Source organism: Aulonocara sp. 'chitande type north' Nkhata Bay, linkage group LG7 (genome assembly GCF_057382095.1).
Source record: "Aulonocara sp. 'chitande type north' Nkhata Bay isolate Kocher_YH1m ecotype deep benthic linkage group LG7, A_spYH_male_GT1.1, whole genome shotgun sequence".
Classification (NCBI taxonomy): Eukaryota; Metazoa; Chordata; class Actinopteri; order Cichliformes; family Cichlidae; genus Aulonocara; species Aulonocara sp. 'chitande type north' Nkhata Bay.
This window is the reverse complement of record NC_141350.1, coordinates 67,845,105-67,861,660: the sequence shown is the minus strand read 5'-3', so window position 1 is coordinate 67,861,660 and position 16,556 is coordinate 67,845,105. Positions and strand designations below refer to the sequence as shown.

At 42.7% G+C, this 16,556-nt stretch overlaps 2 protein-coding genes across 2 annotated transcripts; one reads left to right on the top strand and one right to left on the bottom strand.

Moving 5' to 3' along the window:
* Positions 1-401: 401 nt before the first annotated feature.
* On the bottom strand, positions 402-1,792 carry LOC147326799 (uncharacterized). Its single transcript, XM_086297803.1, has 2 exons — positions 1,310-1,792; positions 402-776 (listed from the first exon to the last, which is right to left on the bottom strand). The coding sequence occupies exons 1-2, from the start codon at positions 1,790-1,792 to the stop codon at positions 450-452; spliced, it is 810 nt and encodes a 269-aa protein (XP_086153929.1). The 3' UTR covers positions 402-449.
* Positions 1,793-9,411: 7,619 nt separating this feature from the next.
* Positions 9,412-13,113, top strand: LOC147326798 (transmembrane emp24 domain-containing protein 6-like). Its single transcript, XM_086302688.1, has 4 exons — positions 9,412-10,185; positions 10,410-10,536; positions 12,327-12,499; positions 12,736-13,113. Exons 1-4 carry the CDS (start codon positions 9,760-9,762, stop codon positions 12,967-12,969), a joined length of 960 nt encoding a protein of 319 aa, XP_086158814.1. The 5' UTR covers positions 9,412-9,759; the 3' UTR covers positions 12,970-13,113.
* Positions 13,114-16,556: the final 3,443 nt, after the last annotated feature.

The window sequence follows — 16,556 nt, the reverse complement described above, 5'->3', positions numbered from 1 at the left end:
GTTTTCTTCTCCTTGAACACAAATAAAAGGGAGGTTAACATCTAACACTATTTGTTAATTATTAAATAATGCAGAATTTGTACATTTACCAGTTTACAAGAAACTGTTCGTGGATGAATAGCAGTTGCACAATGTGTTCAGTAAAATTGAAAACAATATTTCATGAATGATAATGTATAGGATCAGCAGTTTAAAAAATGTTTTTTTGACAGTCTTAAAACAGAAATCAGATATAATAGAAATTCCGTTAAAAAATAATTGGAAATGCCAAAAGGTTGGAGTACGCAGATTTGGTTAAATATATTTAGACATGCTTGCTTGCTACTATCTTGAACCGAAAATCCAAACAAAATAATAATGATTGTCTTTTCTATTGTTTATTGCACAAATAAAACATTGTACCCAAAAATATATGCGTAAAAATTCCCAAAGCCCAATTATATTTAGGTTTATAAGTCCTTCAGTATATAGGCTCTCAGGAAGAGATACAGTTCAATGGATTCATCTGCTGTGCTTGGTGGAAGTAAGAAGTTCTCTGACATTATAAGGCAACACAAGCTGAAAACGGTTTCATCACAGGTATAAGGTCCTCTCTGTTGACATTCTTGCTTACAAGCATCCACTGCCTCCCAAGAAACCTCTTTCAGATGATCCTGTCCTCCAAAGAGATGAGGGATGGTGTACATGAGAATCGGACGTCCACTTGGAGCAACTGCATTTCTGCTTCTGCGTATTATGTGGGTGTTCCACATATGTGCAACTTGCTGCAGCTCTTCCTATTAAATATTAAAAATTAAAAAATCTCATATCAGTAAAAGAACACATTTCTCTTGGCTCAACATGTTACCCAAAACGGCGCTGGCACGGCTGGCAGCCTTAACCCAATTTCCCTCGGGATGAATAAAGTACGATCAATCAATCAATCAATCAATCAATCAATCAATCAATCAAAAGCACCACACAATGACAGTCGGAAAAACAGAGTTTATCAAAAATACTCAACAACAAGAATAACAGTGGTAGACACGTGATACTTTGGAAAATTTTAAGTAATTATTAAACGTGAATTGTTTTAGACAGTGCGATTTTATGTTTCTGGCCAGTGAAATATGCATTTTTTTTCATATCCTCAACGGAGTGATAATAGGGATGGTGCATGGTAGGTGTTAAAGCAAACTTTTTATTCTCTCTCCGTGTCTCTCTTTCTCTCTAACACACACACACACACACACACACACACACACACACACACACACACACACACACACACACAATGACTCATTAAAAGAATATAAACATGGTTACATACCTCGATGACGTTCAGGCACGTAAACAATATGAGCTGCTTGTCCAAAAAACATCCAGAAAAGCAGTCATGGTCTTTTAGTTCCTGGAGACGATTTATCCAGTGCTGAGCATGATGTCGTCTCAGAAAGGCCCACCAGCCTTCAATACGCTGATTGTGATTGCTGGATCCAGTAATAAAACAGTTTCTGACGTTCGGATCCATAGTCCAGCGCAAGAATCGTTGCATCTCGGCCATTATGACATTTTCTGTTCCCAAATCAGAGCGAATCCTAGCAGGTGTTCCCATCCTCTTTTCAACTTCTGCTATGAAATAGCCAGCAATGACTTTGGGATCATTGTTTGTTGAATAGGCATGAAGCCAAATCATAACTCTCGAAAACCCATCAATAGCTCCATTTATACAGATTCCAAAAGGCTTCAGTTTGTCATAGGAGTCAACATGCCACATGAAATTTGGTCCAGGATTTACATACATGCGTCGCATTAGGCGATTTCTGCGTCGTTGCTCAACACCGTAAGGGTCAAGATATTTCAGTAAATGTCTCACAGTACTCTGCGTGACAACATAACCTGCCTGAATGCAGTTCAGGTGATGTAGTTTGTATCCATGGAGCCTCCCATGTCCCTCCAGTTGATCAATAAGAAATCGTGCCACCTCAATCGGATCGGACTCATTCTTTCTCCTGTACAGTCCCATGCGTTTTAGGTTTCTTCTAAGTGTCCGCATGCTTATCACAATACTGTCCAAACTGCTCAATAACAGCAAAATCTCCCCATGCCTCAATCCAAGCATAAAATAGAACTTAATTAATTCCAATAAACGAGCCATTTTCTCGCACTCTGATCTGCACTGTCACCCACTTCACTATGTTTTACACTTCCGTATCTTTACGGCAATATATCATGCTCGAACAATAAAATATATGTTATAACGTGAAAATTTTATTGTTCAAACAATATAATTATCACGTTCGTACAATATAATATTTATATTGTACGAACGTGATAATTATGTATATTGTAATAACGTGATATTATGTTGTTCAAACGTGAAAAGTATATTGTACAAACAGGAAAAGTATCTTGTTAGAACAATAAACCTTTCACGTTATAACGTGATACACTTGTATTTTTCTTTTGCCTGGGTGGCAGCTCTACGTTTCCGTAATATATATATATATATATATATATATATATATATATATATATATATATATATATATATATATATATATATATATATATATATATATATATATATATATATATATATATATATATATATACATACATACATACATACATACATACATACATACATACATACACACACACACACACACACACACACACACACACTGTATGAAATACACAATGTTGACAGCATGTGATGGAGGAGTCGTTCTGCTGAATATAAAATAGTGGAACAGTTTAGAAAAAACACCTTTATTGCTGGTGGAAAACTGTCTAGCGAGTTTCCAAAACTATCAAAAAAATAACCGCGTCTGTCTCTCAAAATAAAGAGCCAGCCAGTGTTCCCCGGGCACTGTAGAAGGGTGAGTGTTTACAATAGCCATAGCTGGGAGTCTTTGAAGCTGCGCATTGGGTACCTGATCGCAGGCTAACACGCCAAGAAAATGTGTTTTTATTGATAATCATGCCCATCACAGATGTTGGTTCTATAGTGTTCATGACCGTCTTTGTCGTCTCAATAGTAATCCAAGAGCACCTGTCTCATGTTAGATATTTCAATGACTGAATCAAACACAGAATAACACAACACAAGCTCTTGGCCAACGCCCTCAGCGACTTTAACTGCCGTTTTGATGAGCCATCAAGAAGCCTTCACACAATAGAGACACTTTGGACACTCACCCCCCCAGAGCCATCACCTTCACCCTGCACCCCCCTTCTTCACCCTAGACCACCTTCTCCCACTACAACCCTTCATATTCATGAAGCAGATGTGAGGAAGCAGTGTAGCAACTCTTTACCCTATTCAGGATACATCTCACTGTCAATCTGATGTCGGGGATTGTGACGACAGACAAAAGTACATGCTTGTGGAAGAGCGCGTGTCATAGATGCCTAAAAGGAGCAGATAGAAATTTGTCAGGTGAGATGCCAAAACCTTTTTAAAAATCTACAGCAGCATAACAAAGATGTGAAACTTAAAGGTTTGTTATGCATCAGTTTGCTTATATGCAACTTCATTTGTTCAAGATTTGTAAATTCCAGAGGATACATTTCAGGCCAGTCTTAACCTTGTAACAAATCAAAGCCAACCAACCACACGGATTTAATATTTACGTTGTTGCACCTCCTGAGTTGGTACTGATCAGCCTGGCCATGCCCACACTGTAAACTATTCCCCTGCTAAGATAATTTTTCAAACCAGACTGGCTGCATAGATTTCCTTGTTGTTCTTGCAGGTTTCAAAACTACATTCTCTGGGCTGCCAGCCTATTCTCTTTCTTGGCCAGAATAACCATAAGGGTCATATTGTATGAGACCTGATCACCCACATCGAGCCAGTGGAAGATGCTGCGCATGAGATCCTCATGAAGATGAGGAAACTTTATGAACACCTGCTGAGGAGATGTCCTCTGTCCATCATTTCCTTATCAGGTAGCCTATCCTAGCGGACTCAGGGTACACCCTAGATAAGTTGGCAGTTCATCATGGGTTACCAACCACCATTTTCAACACTGCAGTGACTGCTCACACCCTCACCAGAGTCCTGACACCCCTCCCCACCCATCACTTTCACTCAAGACCAGGTACAGTTGCAGATTAGGAGACTCCAATCAGGCGAGTCTGCTGGATCAGACGAGTGGGTCCCTGTGTCCTCAAGTCCTGTGCCCCCAGCTTTTTTTGAGTCTTCCATAAACTGTTCATGCCGAGTCTGCAGAGGGTCCCAGTGCTGTGGAAGACATCACATCCCAGTGGCCCCCAGGATTACAGGCCTGTGGCACTGACCTCCCACATCATGAAGACCCTGGAGAGACTCATCCTGGACCAGCTCCGACTCATAGTCAGACCACATCAGGATCCCCTTCAATTTGCTTACCAGCCATGTCTTGGAGCTGAGGACGCCATCATCCATCTGCTCAATCATGACTACGCCCATCTGGACCAGCCGGCGAGCACTGTGAGGGTCATGCTCTTTGACTTTTCCAGTGCTTTCAACAACATCAGGCCGACTCTCCTGGGTGATAAGCTAACAGCGATGCAGGTGGATGCTTCTTTAGTGTCCTGGATTATTGATTACCTGACAGGAAGACCACAATGTACGTCTTCACCTTGTCAGACAATGTTGATCAGCAACACAGGAGCACCACAGGGGACTGTCCCCTCGCCCCCCTACACCAGACTTCAGCCACTGAACAGAGACCTCCATCTGCAGAAGTTTTCTGATGACTCTGCGGTGGTTGGATGCATCAGCAGGGGCGATGAGTCGACTCCTTTGCCACGTTGAGTTGCAAAGGAGACTTGACCCCTGTTTCAATCCACGGGGTCAACGTGGACCTTTGAGTACACAGACAAACTGGACTGGGTTAAAAAACACCACTGCACTTTACAGGAAGGGCCAGAGTCGTCCCTGAGGTCCTTCAACATCTGTCAGACAATCTCAAAGTGAGACAGGTATGTGCCAACTCCACGTGAGCTGATTGTTCAGAGTGAGTATCACAATAGTCTTTGAGCAAAATGACAAAAAAAAAAAGTTTAAAAATCGAGGTAGCGCTACTCTTTACTGGACAAAAAGTGTCCTCAATGGTAGAGGCAAGAGCACAAATAATGAAATAGCTGACTTTAGATACATTTTTAAGTCTGTGTATATAGTCCTTCCCCGGCCTTGTTAGCCTTTGTCAGTTATGCAGATGGTAGTTTTTAAAACAGTTAATGAACAAGAACTGCTTTAGACAAGTTCCTTTGATCCTTTACCCCGAGTCCTAAAGTGTACATTTATTTTCTTACTCATTTTATATTTATTGTTTGTTTACTTGCACTGCTGTAGCTGGAGCCTCGTCGTCTCGTCTCTATATGCTGGACTGTCTGTAGCGGAGATGACAATAAAGTTTACTTTGACTTCAGCAGCGAGCACGCGCACCGAGGGCTCTCGCTCACTTTTCGTGTACAGAATTTCAAAAAAAACATCGATGCAAATTATAAGTCTGTATCATGATGTCTGGTGTTTTCGTGTTTGTTTTTATTTTGTTTTATTTTGCGAGTTGGTTATTAGATGCTGCTCCAGCCACCAGAGAATCCCCTGCCGCCCCGCCCTCTCCTCCCTGCCGCAAGCAGCAGGCGCAGGGCGCCCTTACTCCCAGCAAATGGGCGATAGAAAACCGATCGGTGCCTGTGACATTCCCACTATGCGCTGGCATGACGTCGGGGCAGCATGAGTAAGATTTTTTTTTTGCAGATGCCCATGATGCCGCCCCGGGCAACTGCCCGTATGAAAATCCGCTACTGCATGTCGCACATGGGGCGATTAGGAACCAGTGACACCAACGAGATGAGGCCTTCTGGCACGCCTTAGATTTGCCACCTCAACATGCAGTTAAGGTCTAGAGTCTGGCTTATGAGCTACTAAAGTTTAAATTCAGGTGTGTTGCAGCAGGGACACGTAAGGGTTTCAGGAAACTGGCCCTCGAAGTAGAGGGAAGGGTCTACCATTGCACTGGCTTTGAAATGCTTGTATTTGAGGGGAAAGCACCAGAGTTTGTGGCCCTGCATGGAGCGCAGACGCAAAGTTAACAATGTTTGATGGGAAGATCTGGAGTAGATGCTATCAGCTTTAAATTTTATCAAAAATGGGAGTCCCTAATAAAACATGCAACTTGTTTTAATGTTGTGAAGTGGCTGAGTTAGCGTTGGATTATTTTTATCTTTACGGCTAATATCTCAGCACCTCACATTTGTGTTTTGTCTTTTACTGCATGGTGTATTGTAAAACAGTCTTGATTCACTCTGATGCTGGAAGACAAACTTTAGGACGCAGTATGAGTCTTTATGTCCCTGCTAATGATGGACGGGCAGATTTATTTTGTTTGGGAGAAACACAGCTGTCAGCTTGCAGATTGGCCGTGGGTAAGCCTTTAGAAATTAAAACCTCTATATAAACACTGCAGAACACAAACTTATATACTGCCTAAAAGGCCCAAAGCAACAGCAAGACCCAACAGACACAACAACCTGCTGAAGACTGACAGAGAGAGAAGCCACACTAAATACACCGGCTCCAGGAGGCGGGATAACAACGCACAGGTGAACCCAACCAAGACAATAACGAGGGTCTTCCTGCAAAAGAGGGAAGGAAAAATCACAGAAAGCCACACGAGAAACTCACTTTGGAAAAAAACCAACAAAACTAAACAGAAAGGAAATCTGAAAGAAACGAACAAAGAAGAGGAAGCTGCTGCGAGGGGAAACACTGGTTACCTGGTGTAGATACATCACAGCAAGTTACAACACAGATGCAAAAACATCCACAAGTCTTTATCCTTGCTATCATAAGCTTATGTTTTTGACTCACACTGAGGATAACAAGGCTCAGGTGCTCCGACGAGACAGTAACGAGGAGGGAAAAGGAACAAAGGAGGGAAAGTCCAAAAAGCCACTTCAGGATAAAAAAGAGGGAAAACATGCAAGGTTCAGAATCAATTCATAAAAATGTATTAATAAATGATTTCTGCTGCTTTTTCATTGTGTGTACATGAAAACTGGGTGTTGGAGTTTGTTTGTCTTCACATCTTTTTTTAGTGGGTTCAAATCTGAGAGCCTGAAGTGATCGGTGGGCAGATTTTCAGGGAGCTTCAATACTTTAGTTTCTGTTGAATATTCTTAATGCTCTGCTGGACAATAAAATGTCCTTTTAATATTTATGTATTTATTAATTTTTCCTTTTGTTTCTACTTATTTTTTTCTATTGTGGCTTTGTTTACATTTTCACATGGTCTTACTGAGGTGATGCAAAGTGAAACATGCTTTCTGTTCGCTTGTTTTTTCGGTCATGTACTCGAAAAGCTTGAACATGGACCTTGAAAGATCTTAAAAAGTGCTTGAATTGGAGCCAGATAAAGGAACCCTGTTTAAAGTTGATTGGGAGGTGATGGAGTCTGAAACCATGTGATCACTGTAAGCTCTGTGATTTATTACCCGATGGACCAGCAACGCCTTCACTGTGTTTAAATGAGAATGAATCCAGCTTTACTTTAATATAGTCGGTACTGTGCAAAAGTCTTGAGCCCTCGTTTCACTCGTTTCTTTACATTTTGCAGGAGAATTGGAAACGGATGCAGCGATTCACTGAAATGTGCAAATATTCATTAAAAATACAGAATATGAGGCAAAAATCTAGTCTTTACAGTTCTAACGAGCTTGAACGTGAATGTTTGGTCTGGCCTTCATCCTTCAGCTCTCTCTGAACTCTCTGAGCAGCTCTCTGGCGTCTCTGTGAGGACCTGCAGGAACACTTCTCCAGACTTCTTGAAGGACATTCAAAGCTCTTCTGCCTTCTGTTGATGATGTTGATGACTCCACGCTGTTTATGTCCTGCTGAGCTTTGTGCTCTGGGACTGCCAGACCATGACTGATAGTGTTATTGTCTTATAGCTCACGTCACTGCTTATATCTGAAGTCCTGCTGGCAGAAATGCCCTTCAGTCAGAAAGGTTGATGGTCAGGATGAACCTGGACACTTCTTTGTGTGTGTCGTATCTTTTGCATGATAAGTGCTGATAGAGACAGACGTGAGTCTGTATTTATATTTCTTGCAGCCTGTTAGCACTGTACCTCCTGCCTTTCCAAACGGCTCTTCTGTGTTTCTGTCTCATCGTTCTGCTGATGAACATTTGTCGCCCACCGTGATCTCAGCACGTCGTCCTGGTTCTGGAGAGCAGACGTGTGTTGATCTGAGTCCTGTGATTTCCAGTAGTGATTTATTCCCAAGACCAAATCAAACCGTCCTCTGCTGCCGTGTTGTTGCACAATAAAAATGATGCAGCTGTCAGAAACGGTCCGGCCCTGGTTATTGTCTCAGATATGACGCTCGTCTTATCCTGTCGGCTTCTGTCGCTTTCCTTCATTTACTTCTTGTTATTTTCCTGAAATGTGCTCCAGAGTGACAAAAATATGTGCTGGAGTTTATGCTGCACTAAAACCTCTGTGACATCGATGCACTCACTGCTAACAGGAAAGCCAGAGGAGCAGATGCATCCCAGCAAAACACTGATGCAGCTTTTTCACATTAAACTGAAGTGATATCAGATACAGTCCTGATTAAAGCTTTAAGACCACTTGAAAAATGGCAAAAATCATATTTTGCATGGTTGGATCTAAATAAATGTTGTTACTAAGAGAATGTTTTATTCACAAATGCAGACATTTCAAAGCTAAACGACATGATTTTGAAAATGAGAAGTGATATGAAGTGTATGTTAATCACAGAATCATAATTCATACATGATTTCATTGATAGTTAATTATGTTTAACTGCTCAGCACTGATCAGGATATAACCAGGAATACGTTTAAGCTGTTTGATAGATCAGCAAAGATAATATAGACGAGCTTCACACAGAGTCTGTGTGTCTGCGTGTGTGTGTCTGTGTGTGTGTGGCAGCTCCAATTATAGAGCCAGCATTCCTCACTAGTTTGTCTCCTCTCCTTGCATCCTTGTTCCTGATGATGCCCCCCAGCAGACTGCAGCAGCACGCTTCCTGAAGCAGACTGAGTGCTGCAGATGACAAGTGACATTTCTTAAAGAGAGGCTCGACCCTTTTGAATTCTACTCTCTACCTGACAGTCCTGAATGTCTGACCATCAGTTTGTGCCCTGAAGTTCAAAAGCACTCCAGTTATGCAGCAGCACCACGATCAGCAGCACGTCCACCTCTCAATGAGTCCAAAAACAGATGAAGTGTTTGGAGTGCCCGAGTCAAAGTCTGGACTGAAATCAGACTGAGGTGCTTCAGCGTGACCTTAAATATGTGTCTGAATTCCAACAATCCTCCAAATAAGAGTGGACCAAGATTCCTCCACAGTGATGTGAAAGACTCACTGCAGGACCACAAACACGTGACTGCACTTCCTGCTGCAGAGGGTGGAACAACCAGTGATCAGGTTTAGGGGGCAGTTACTTTTGCACACAGGGCAGGTTTGGGGAGAGTTTTTCGCTTTATAAATGAAACCATCATTTAAACAATACTGTTTGTATTCTCTTTATGATCTTTGTCTAGAATGGAAACAAGTTTTATCATGTAAAACATCAATCAGACCATCTTCTCAGCACTACACCCACTCTCCTGTTGGCATATGTCTGCTGTTTCCTGTTCACCAGTGGATCAATGGATTCATGTAAATGTTGAAATGACGGCCATGAGAATAATCTAAATGTACATCCACCACATGGTCAAATATTACTGAACCGGTGGTCCAAACCTCCACAGGATGTCGGGATCTGTCTGTGGAAGTTTCAAGGTTCATTTGTTTGGATCACCTGGAGAGTTTCCCTCCTGCAGGGTTTTCCTCTCTATCAGCAGTGCTTCCATCTGTGCAGCCCGTCCAGTTTTCCCAGCAGAGGAGGAAACATTTCAGGGCTGGTTAATCATTTTTGATCTAACTGCAGCACAGACTCTACTCTCACCCTTCCATGTTTTAGACATGCTGTGCTGGATTCCCTGCTTCTTTCTGGGCTTTTTATTTTGGGGCTCAGCTCATGGGGTTCCCCAGACAAACGCCCGCCCCGACGTCACAGACCAGGAGCTGTTCTGGGGTTCTGACCAGTACGACTTTGCTATAGTGCTTCCTGCTGCTGGGTTGGAGTGTTTCTGGCACTTTGCTCACCGTGGAGAGAGATTTTACTTGAACTTCATGGTAAGAAGAAAACTCTGTGTCAAGCTAAGTGACGCCACCTGACATGTAGTCTGTTTTCCCACAAATGTCAGATTAGCATGGACACCAGCATCGGTACCATCTGTTGAAAAGAGCTCACAGTGGTAACATCAAACAGGATATTTTACACTGACAGAGCTGCTGCTGCTCGTTCCTGCAGTGTGTGGACGCTCTGTATGGTTTTTAACTCTGTATTGGTTTTGTAGGTCCAGTGGGTGATGGGAGTCGGCCATGACAGACACCTGTCTGTCACCGTCAACACTCCGAGTGATCTGTTGCTGTCTACTGTTGATGATGCGAAGGGCCAGATCAACTTTGAGGCTGCAGAATCAGGTAGCTGTCTGTCTGATGGATAGCTCTTCCATGCTGTTATTTCACTTCAGCTGAATGCGATGAACAGATTGTAGGAAATTATGTCTAGATATTCACTTTAACATTAAATGTTGATACAACACAAACTCTCGTAGAGGATATAAAGTCAGAGAGATACATGTTTTAAAGGTGAGCAGCCAAATAATTATTAAAACACAAAAACACCTTGTTAGCGTTAGCTGGTAGATTAGCATTTGAGATTTCCATTGAGATTTCATCTTTTATTCTCATGATACAGGTCGTCCCACTGCATCTCACCCTGCAGGAGTTTTACAGAAATGTTCAATAAAATCTTCTAATTTTCATCATGTTTTTCTGTAATGGTGCCTGGGTGGTGCCAGTGTTTTAAGTTTGGACATTTTGTTAGTGTTTAGTTTTCCTGTGTCTGTTTCCTGTTTTATTATGATAGTCTTTTGTCCTGTGCTCGTTATGTGGAGTGTACTTCCTGTTTCTTTAGTTTCTTCCAGCCATGTTTTCACCTGTTTCTCATCCTGTCATTATTTATTTGTCACTGCTCATTGTCACGTCATCGTCAATGCCTCGTGCGTGCACCCTGTAGATCAGCGGTCTCCAACCTTTTTTGCGCCACGGACCGGTTTATGCTCGACAATATTTTCACGGACCGGCCTTTAAGGTGTCATGGATAAATACAACAAAATAAAACTAGTACCGGTACCGAAAAAAAGAAAATTTATTCATAACACACGTGGAAAGACCCAGGAAAACCGAGTAAACGATAAAAACGATAACAAAATAACACTGAAAACCGATAAAAACCCTGAAAACCAGACATTTCACACCTGAGCCTCAACTCTCGCGGCCCGGTACCACACGACTCACGGACCGGTACCGGTCTGAGGCCCGGGGGTTGGGGACCGCTTCTGTAGATGTTATTAGTCTCATCATTGAGACTCAACTCTTCAGTCGGTTTCGGCACCGTTCTCTGAAGGTCCCACCACAGCTTCTCCGTCAGGCTGAGATCTGGACTGGCTGGAGCATTGCACCACTTTGATTCTTTTTCTTTTGGAGGTTTGGCACTCTTCTTGGTATCATCGTCCTGTGGCTGATGGCCTCACATCTGACTCTAGAATACATTTGTATACAGAGGAGTTCATGGTTTACTGAGTCACTGCACGGAGCCCAGATCATCATCCCTCCACCACAGTGCTGACAGCTGGTCTGACATGTTTCGTTTTCTCCTTTATGGACAAACATGTCCACTTTGGTTTTGTCTGTCCAAAGGAACCTGAGCGTTGCTGCAATGTTCAGTTAAAGAGAAGAGGCTTCCTCCTGGTAACCCTTCCAAACAAGTCACACTTGTTCCGTCTGTTTCTATTTGTACTCTCATGAACTTTAACATTTAACATGAGGCCTGTAGAGTCTGAGAATGAGAATTCTTGGGGTTTTGCAGTTTTTCTGAGCGTTTGGATGGTCTTAGGTTGAATTTGCTGGAACATCCACTCCTGAGATGATTGTAGTATTGTGTTAACACACAACTGAATGCTGCAGACCAGCAAACTGCAAAAACGTCTGCATTTGCAAAGGTTCTCACATCTGCCGTTGGATACACCAATCAAATACAACTGATTTTAATTCCTATGGAAACATTAAGGATAAACTCAATTTTCACAGGATTCTGTGATACGTAATAGGTTTGCTTTAACTGGAAAACATTTTGTGTTTGCTGTGTTACTTTTAACTGTGCTATATGGAAAAAAAAAAGAAAAACATCTTGACTTGTCTACTTCCAGGTTTCTATCAGATGTGCTTCAGCAACTTCCACAACCGTTTCGGCTCGATGCAGGTTTCCCTCAGCTTTGGTGTTTACTATGACACCTACCAAGATCCCTCAAAGAGCGAGGAGGAGGAGAAGAAGAAGGAGGAGATCAGCAAAGAGCTGAACAACACACTGAGCGTCATCGAGGTACACATAGCTACCTGCTGTTACAGTTGTTATAGTGTTGTGGTGTCTGTGGCAGTACTGACAGCAGTTGGTGAGCCAAAACAAGTCAAATGTATTTAAACTTCACACTTAAGTTCAAAGTGTTTCACAAAATGAATTAAAAACAGTAACTGGTAGCAGAGGCGGGATTGTTGGAGTTTGACACATCAAAAGTGAATAAACAGATTTTTATACCTGCATCTGTTCTGCTGTGTCAGACTACGACCCACAAAGTGGAGACCTACGTCTTTCACATGTTCCGGCACTACGGCTTCAGTCGGATGAGAAAGAGCGTAGACTACTTCCTGCTGCAGTCCAACTCAAAGTACATCACCTGGTGGTCGATGGCCCTCAGCCTCCTCATCGTCACCTCTGGGTACCTGCAGCTACTCTTCCTCAAAAGCCTCTTTGTCAACAATACCGGCACAGAGGGCGAGAAGCCTCGATGCTGATAGACTAAAAATAAAAATGTCTGGATGTTTTGTGGAGGAAAGGCAGACACGAACAAATTGAAAAGCAGTGATGGTTCTTTCTCTTTGAATGAATAAATATTAGAAATAATCATGTTGAGACTTTGTGATGCTTTTCCAAACAGACTCGATCAGTTATCTTAACACGTTTTTTTTCACAACATACTGCATTGATACAGTTTGATAACAAATAAAAACAATAACATATATGTGATGGTGATTTTAAAAATATGTAAACATATTATACTGATAGCTACCAGTACTCTCCAGAAACCATTCATCAGCTGTTTGCAGAATCTACACGTTGGCATAGCAATGGGCGGTTGGCGAGGGGTTAAGGACCGGTCTCTAGGCCAGCATGACGGGGCAATAGCAGCTAATCACCAAGCACTTACAACGGGTTGGGAATGATTGGTGGTTCAATGGTTTCCTACAGGTCTCTGGGCCTTTGTGACACAATATGAGTAGACTGTGTTGCCAGTAGGTTATGGGGCTTCTGTGTTCACATCTGCTCTGTATGACATTAAACTCCAAGGACCAAATAAACTGCAAATTTGAGTGTTTCGAGCAGCCTGAGCTTTTAGCTTACATGCACTGGCATTATTATTAAAAATGTAAAATAAAAGATGTTAAACCATGTTTCACATGAACATCCACCACCAGAACACAAAATATATGATGGGAAAGACAGAGGAGCAGAACAAGTTCATCTAGAGGCAGATGTTGCTTAAGGAAGTAGACTAGAAGCCAAGTATAATAAAACTGACCGCATGTTTTAAAAATGCAGGGGTGGTTAGTCTTTAAATGTTAACAAAACAAAATTTCAAGGTTGAGGTTTGAAAAACTGTAAAGTCCAGAAATCAGTGGTTAATGTCACTTTGTTGATAAAGTGTGCTGGTAGAACCTGGAATTGTGGTTTCCTGTTAAAATGTTACCAGATCCAGCATTTATGTGTGACTTCAGACTTTATACATAATAATGACCCAGACTGAACACTGCAGTTATAATTGATCTGAATTTCAGGAGTGGGACCACACCTCCATACACGTCACTTCCTCTCCTATGTCTATATATGTCGCCTGCCCTATAACCTATAACAGGCACTATAACCTGTTCATTATTGTTTCCATGCCCCACCCATCTCGCCTTTTCAAGCCTTTCACTTCTCATTAGTATCTGCACAGCCTGGGACCTGCCTCCAGTCCCCTCTGAGGCCTTCCCCAAACCACAGCCTCAATTCAATCTCAAGCCATTATCTACTAGAAATGCTGTCAAACCTAAAATGAGGACGATAGTATTTTGCAGGCATCTGTATTCAATTCAATTTAATCTTATTTATATAGCACCAAATCACAACAACAGTCACCTCAAGGTGCTTTATATTGTAAATGGTAAATGGCCTGTATTTATATAGCGCTTTACTAGTCCCTAAGGACCCCAAAGCACTTTACACATCCAGTCATCCACCCATTCACACACTGGTGATGGCAGCTACGTTGTAGCCTGGGGCGCACTGATAGAGGCGAGGCTGCCGAACACTGGCGCCAGCGGTAGGCAGAGGGCCCGGTGGGTGAAGTGTCCCAAGGACACAACGACCGAGACTGTCCGAGCCGGGGCTCAAACCGGTTACAAGGCGAATTCCCAACTCTTGAGCCACGATCGCCCCCAGGATATTGTAAGGTAAAATCATATGACCCTGTGAGCAAGCACTTTGGCGACAGTGGGAAGAAAAACTCCCTTTTAACAGGAAGAAACCTCCGGCAGAACCAGGCTCAGGGAGGGGCGGGGCCATCTGCTGCGACCTGTTGGGGAGAGAGAAGGAAGACAGGATAAAGACATGCTGTGGAAGAGAGACAGAGATTAATAACAAGTATGATTCCTACGGTGGCTGGGAAGTGCAAATCACATTTACAACATCAACAACAAAATAATATTTCCGAAAACACTTTTACATTAAAAAAAGGTTTTGACCTTGACTTCCAGGTGTTCTGAGTGTGGTGTTCAGAGCTGCCCACCAGCAGGTTGAGGATTGAAGCCAGAAACTTGGAGATGTTATAGGTGACTGAGTTGATCATGCAGACAATTGGTCTTAAAGGTGCACCCTGTTTATGTATTTTTGGTAAACCATAGTGGTTGGTGTAGATTCCCCTGGGTACAGCCTGTGGTATGAGGTCCGGTCAATAGCCTTGTCTTGTTCTAACTGCTTCAGACAGTCTATCACCCTCTTCCTGTAGCCACTAAAATTTATTTATACAGTAAAACTGTTAATTTTCATTTGTTGCCTCAAGACAACACTGTGCAGTTAGCCCAATTTTTTTCAGGCAATATACAGTAATGCATTTGCATTTGCGTGTAGAGATGTGTTTGTGTGCATTTATATGATCATAGTCAATGTTTATTACTTTACAATCTACTCATAATTACAGGACATGGATGTAAAAAACCTTTTATGGAGGGAAACCAAGGGAATGTGCACTTTCTGTCCTCAGAAAGTGAGGACAGTGAAGTAGAGGAGTGGATCCCTGAATCAGGTTTGAGGGACAATTAGGAGCTCAGGAGTAACTGTGTCTGTGTGTCAGATGAAGAAAATGGCGAGGGGGCCAATCTCGAATCTTTGCAAGAGGGCATTAAAAATATCAGCCAACAAATCTTTGACCTCCGGACGGAGATGAAAGCTGACTTCGACGCATTCAAAGAAGACCTCAGGCGTGAGTTGAAAGACGACCTAAAGAAATTCAAAGAAGACACAAACCAACAGCTATCGGCTAACAAGCTAGCGCTCCAAGAACACGGCGAGAAACTCGAGGAAGCCGAAACACGAGTGGCGGGGCTTGAAAGCTGGTCAGCGGTGGCCTATGACGCGCTGAGACAATCGCTAATGGAGCAAAGGAAACTAACCGAAAGGCTAGAAGACCTTGAGTCTAGATCGAGAAGGAGAAGGAGAAGAGGGCAGTTCGGTAATGAGCTTTGTTGAAAATGTGATCAGAAGAGAGAGACTAATACCTGATGGCACTGACCCACAAATACAACGGGCTCACCGATCCCTCGGTCCTAAGCCAGGTGCTGATGCCGCTCTCCGTTCCATTGTCGTCTGTTTTCTTCCGTTCAAAACAAAGGAAACCGTCCTCAGAAACGCATGGCAGAAGAAGATCCTCGTCAAAGACAAACCCATCGGTTTTGACCATGATTATACTGCCACGGTAGTACAACAGCGCCGTGCACATAGAGAAGTGAAAAGCGCACTTAAACAAAAGGGCATACGATTCCAATTCTCTCCAGGGTTTAATTAGAGCCCCCGGGCTCGGTGTGAATAATGCAGCACCTGAGCGCACCTGAGCGGCCTGCTCGAGCAGAACGAGGAGCCGCAGGGAGGCCGAGAGAGCACCACCTCCAGAGGGAGAGAGAGGGTGGTGAAAGGGTTTGAAAGAGTAACATCATAACATCTGAAGGTTTTCATGTCACTCTAATGATGTCCTGACAGAACCACGAGGGGCATCAGAAACATCTGTGTCACACCTGTCCATCACTACATCTGTGTTAGTGACACTGCTGGAAGAATCCAGATTGCT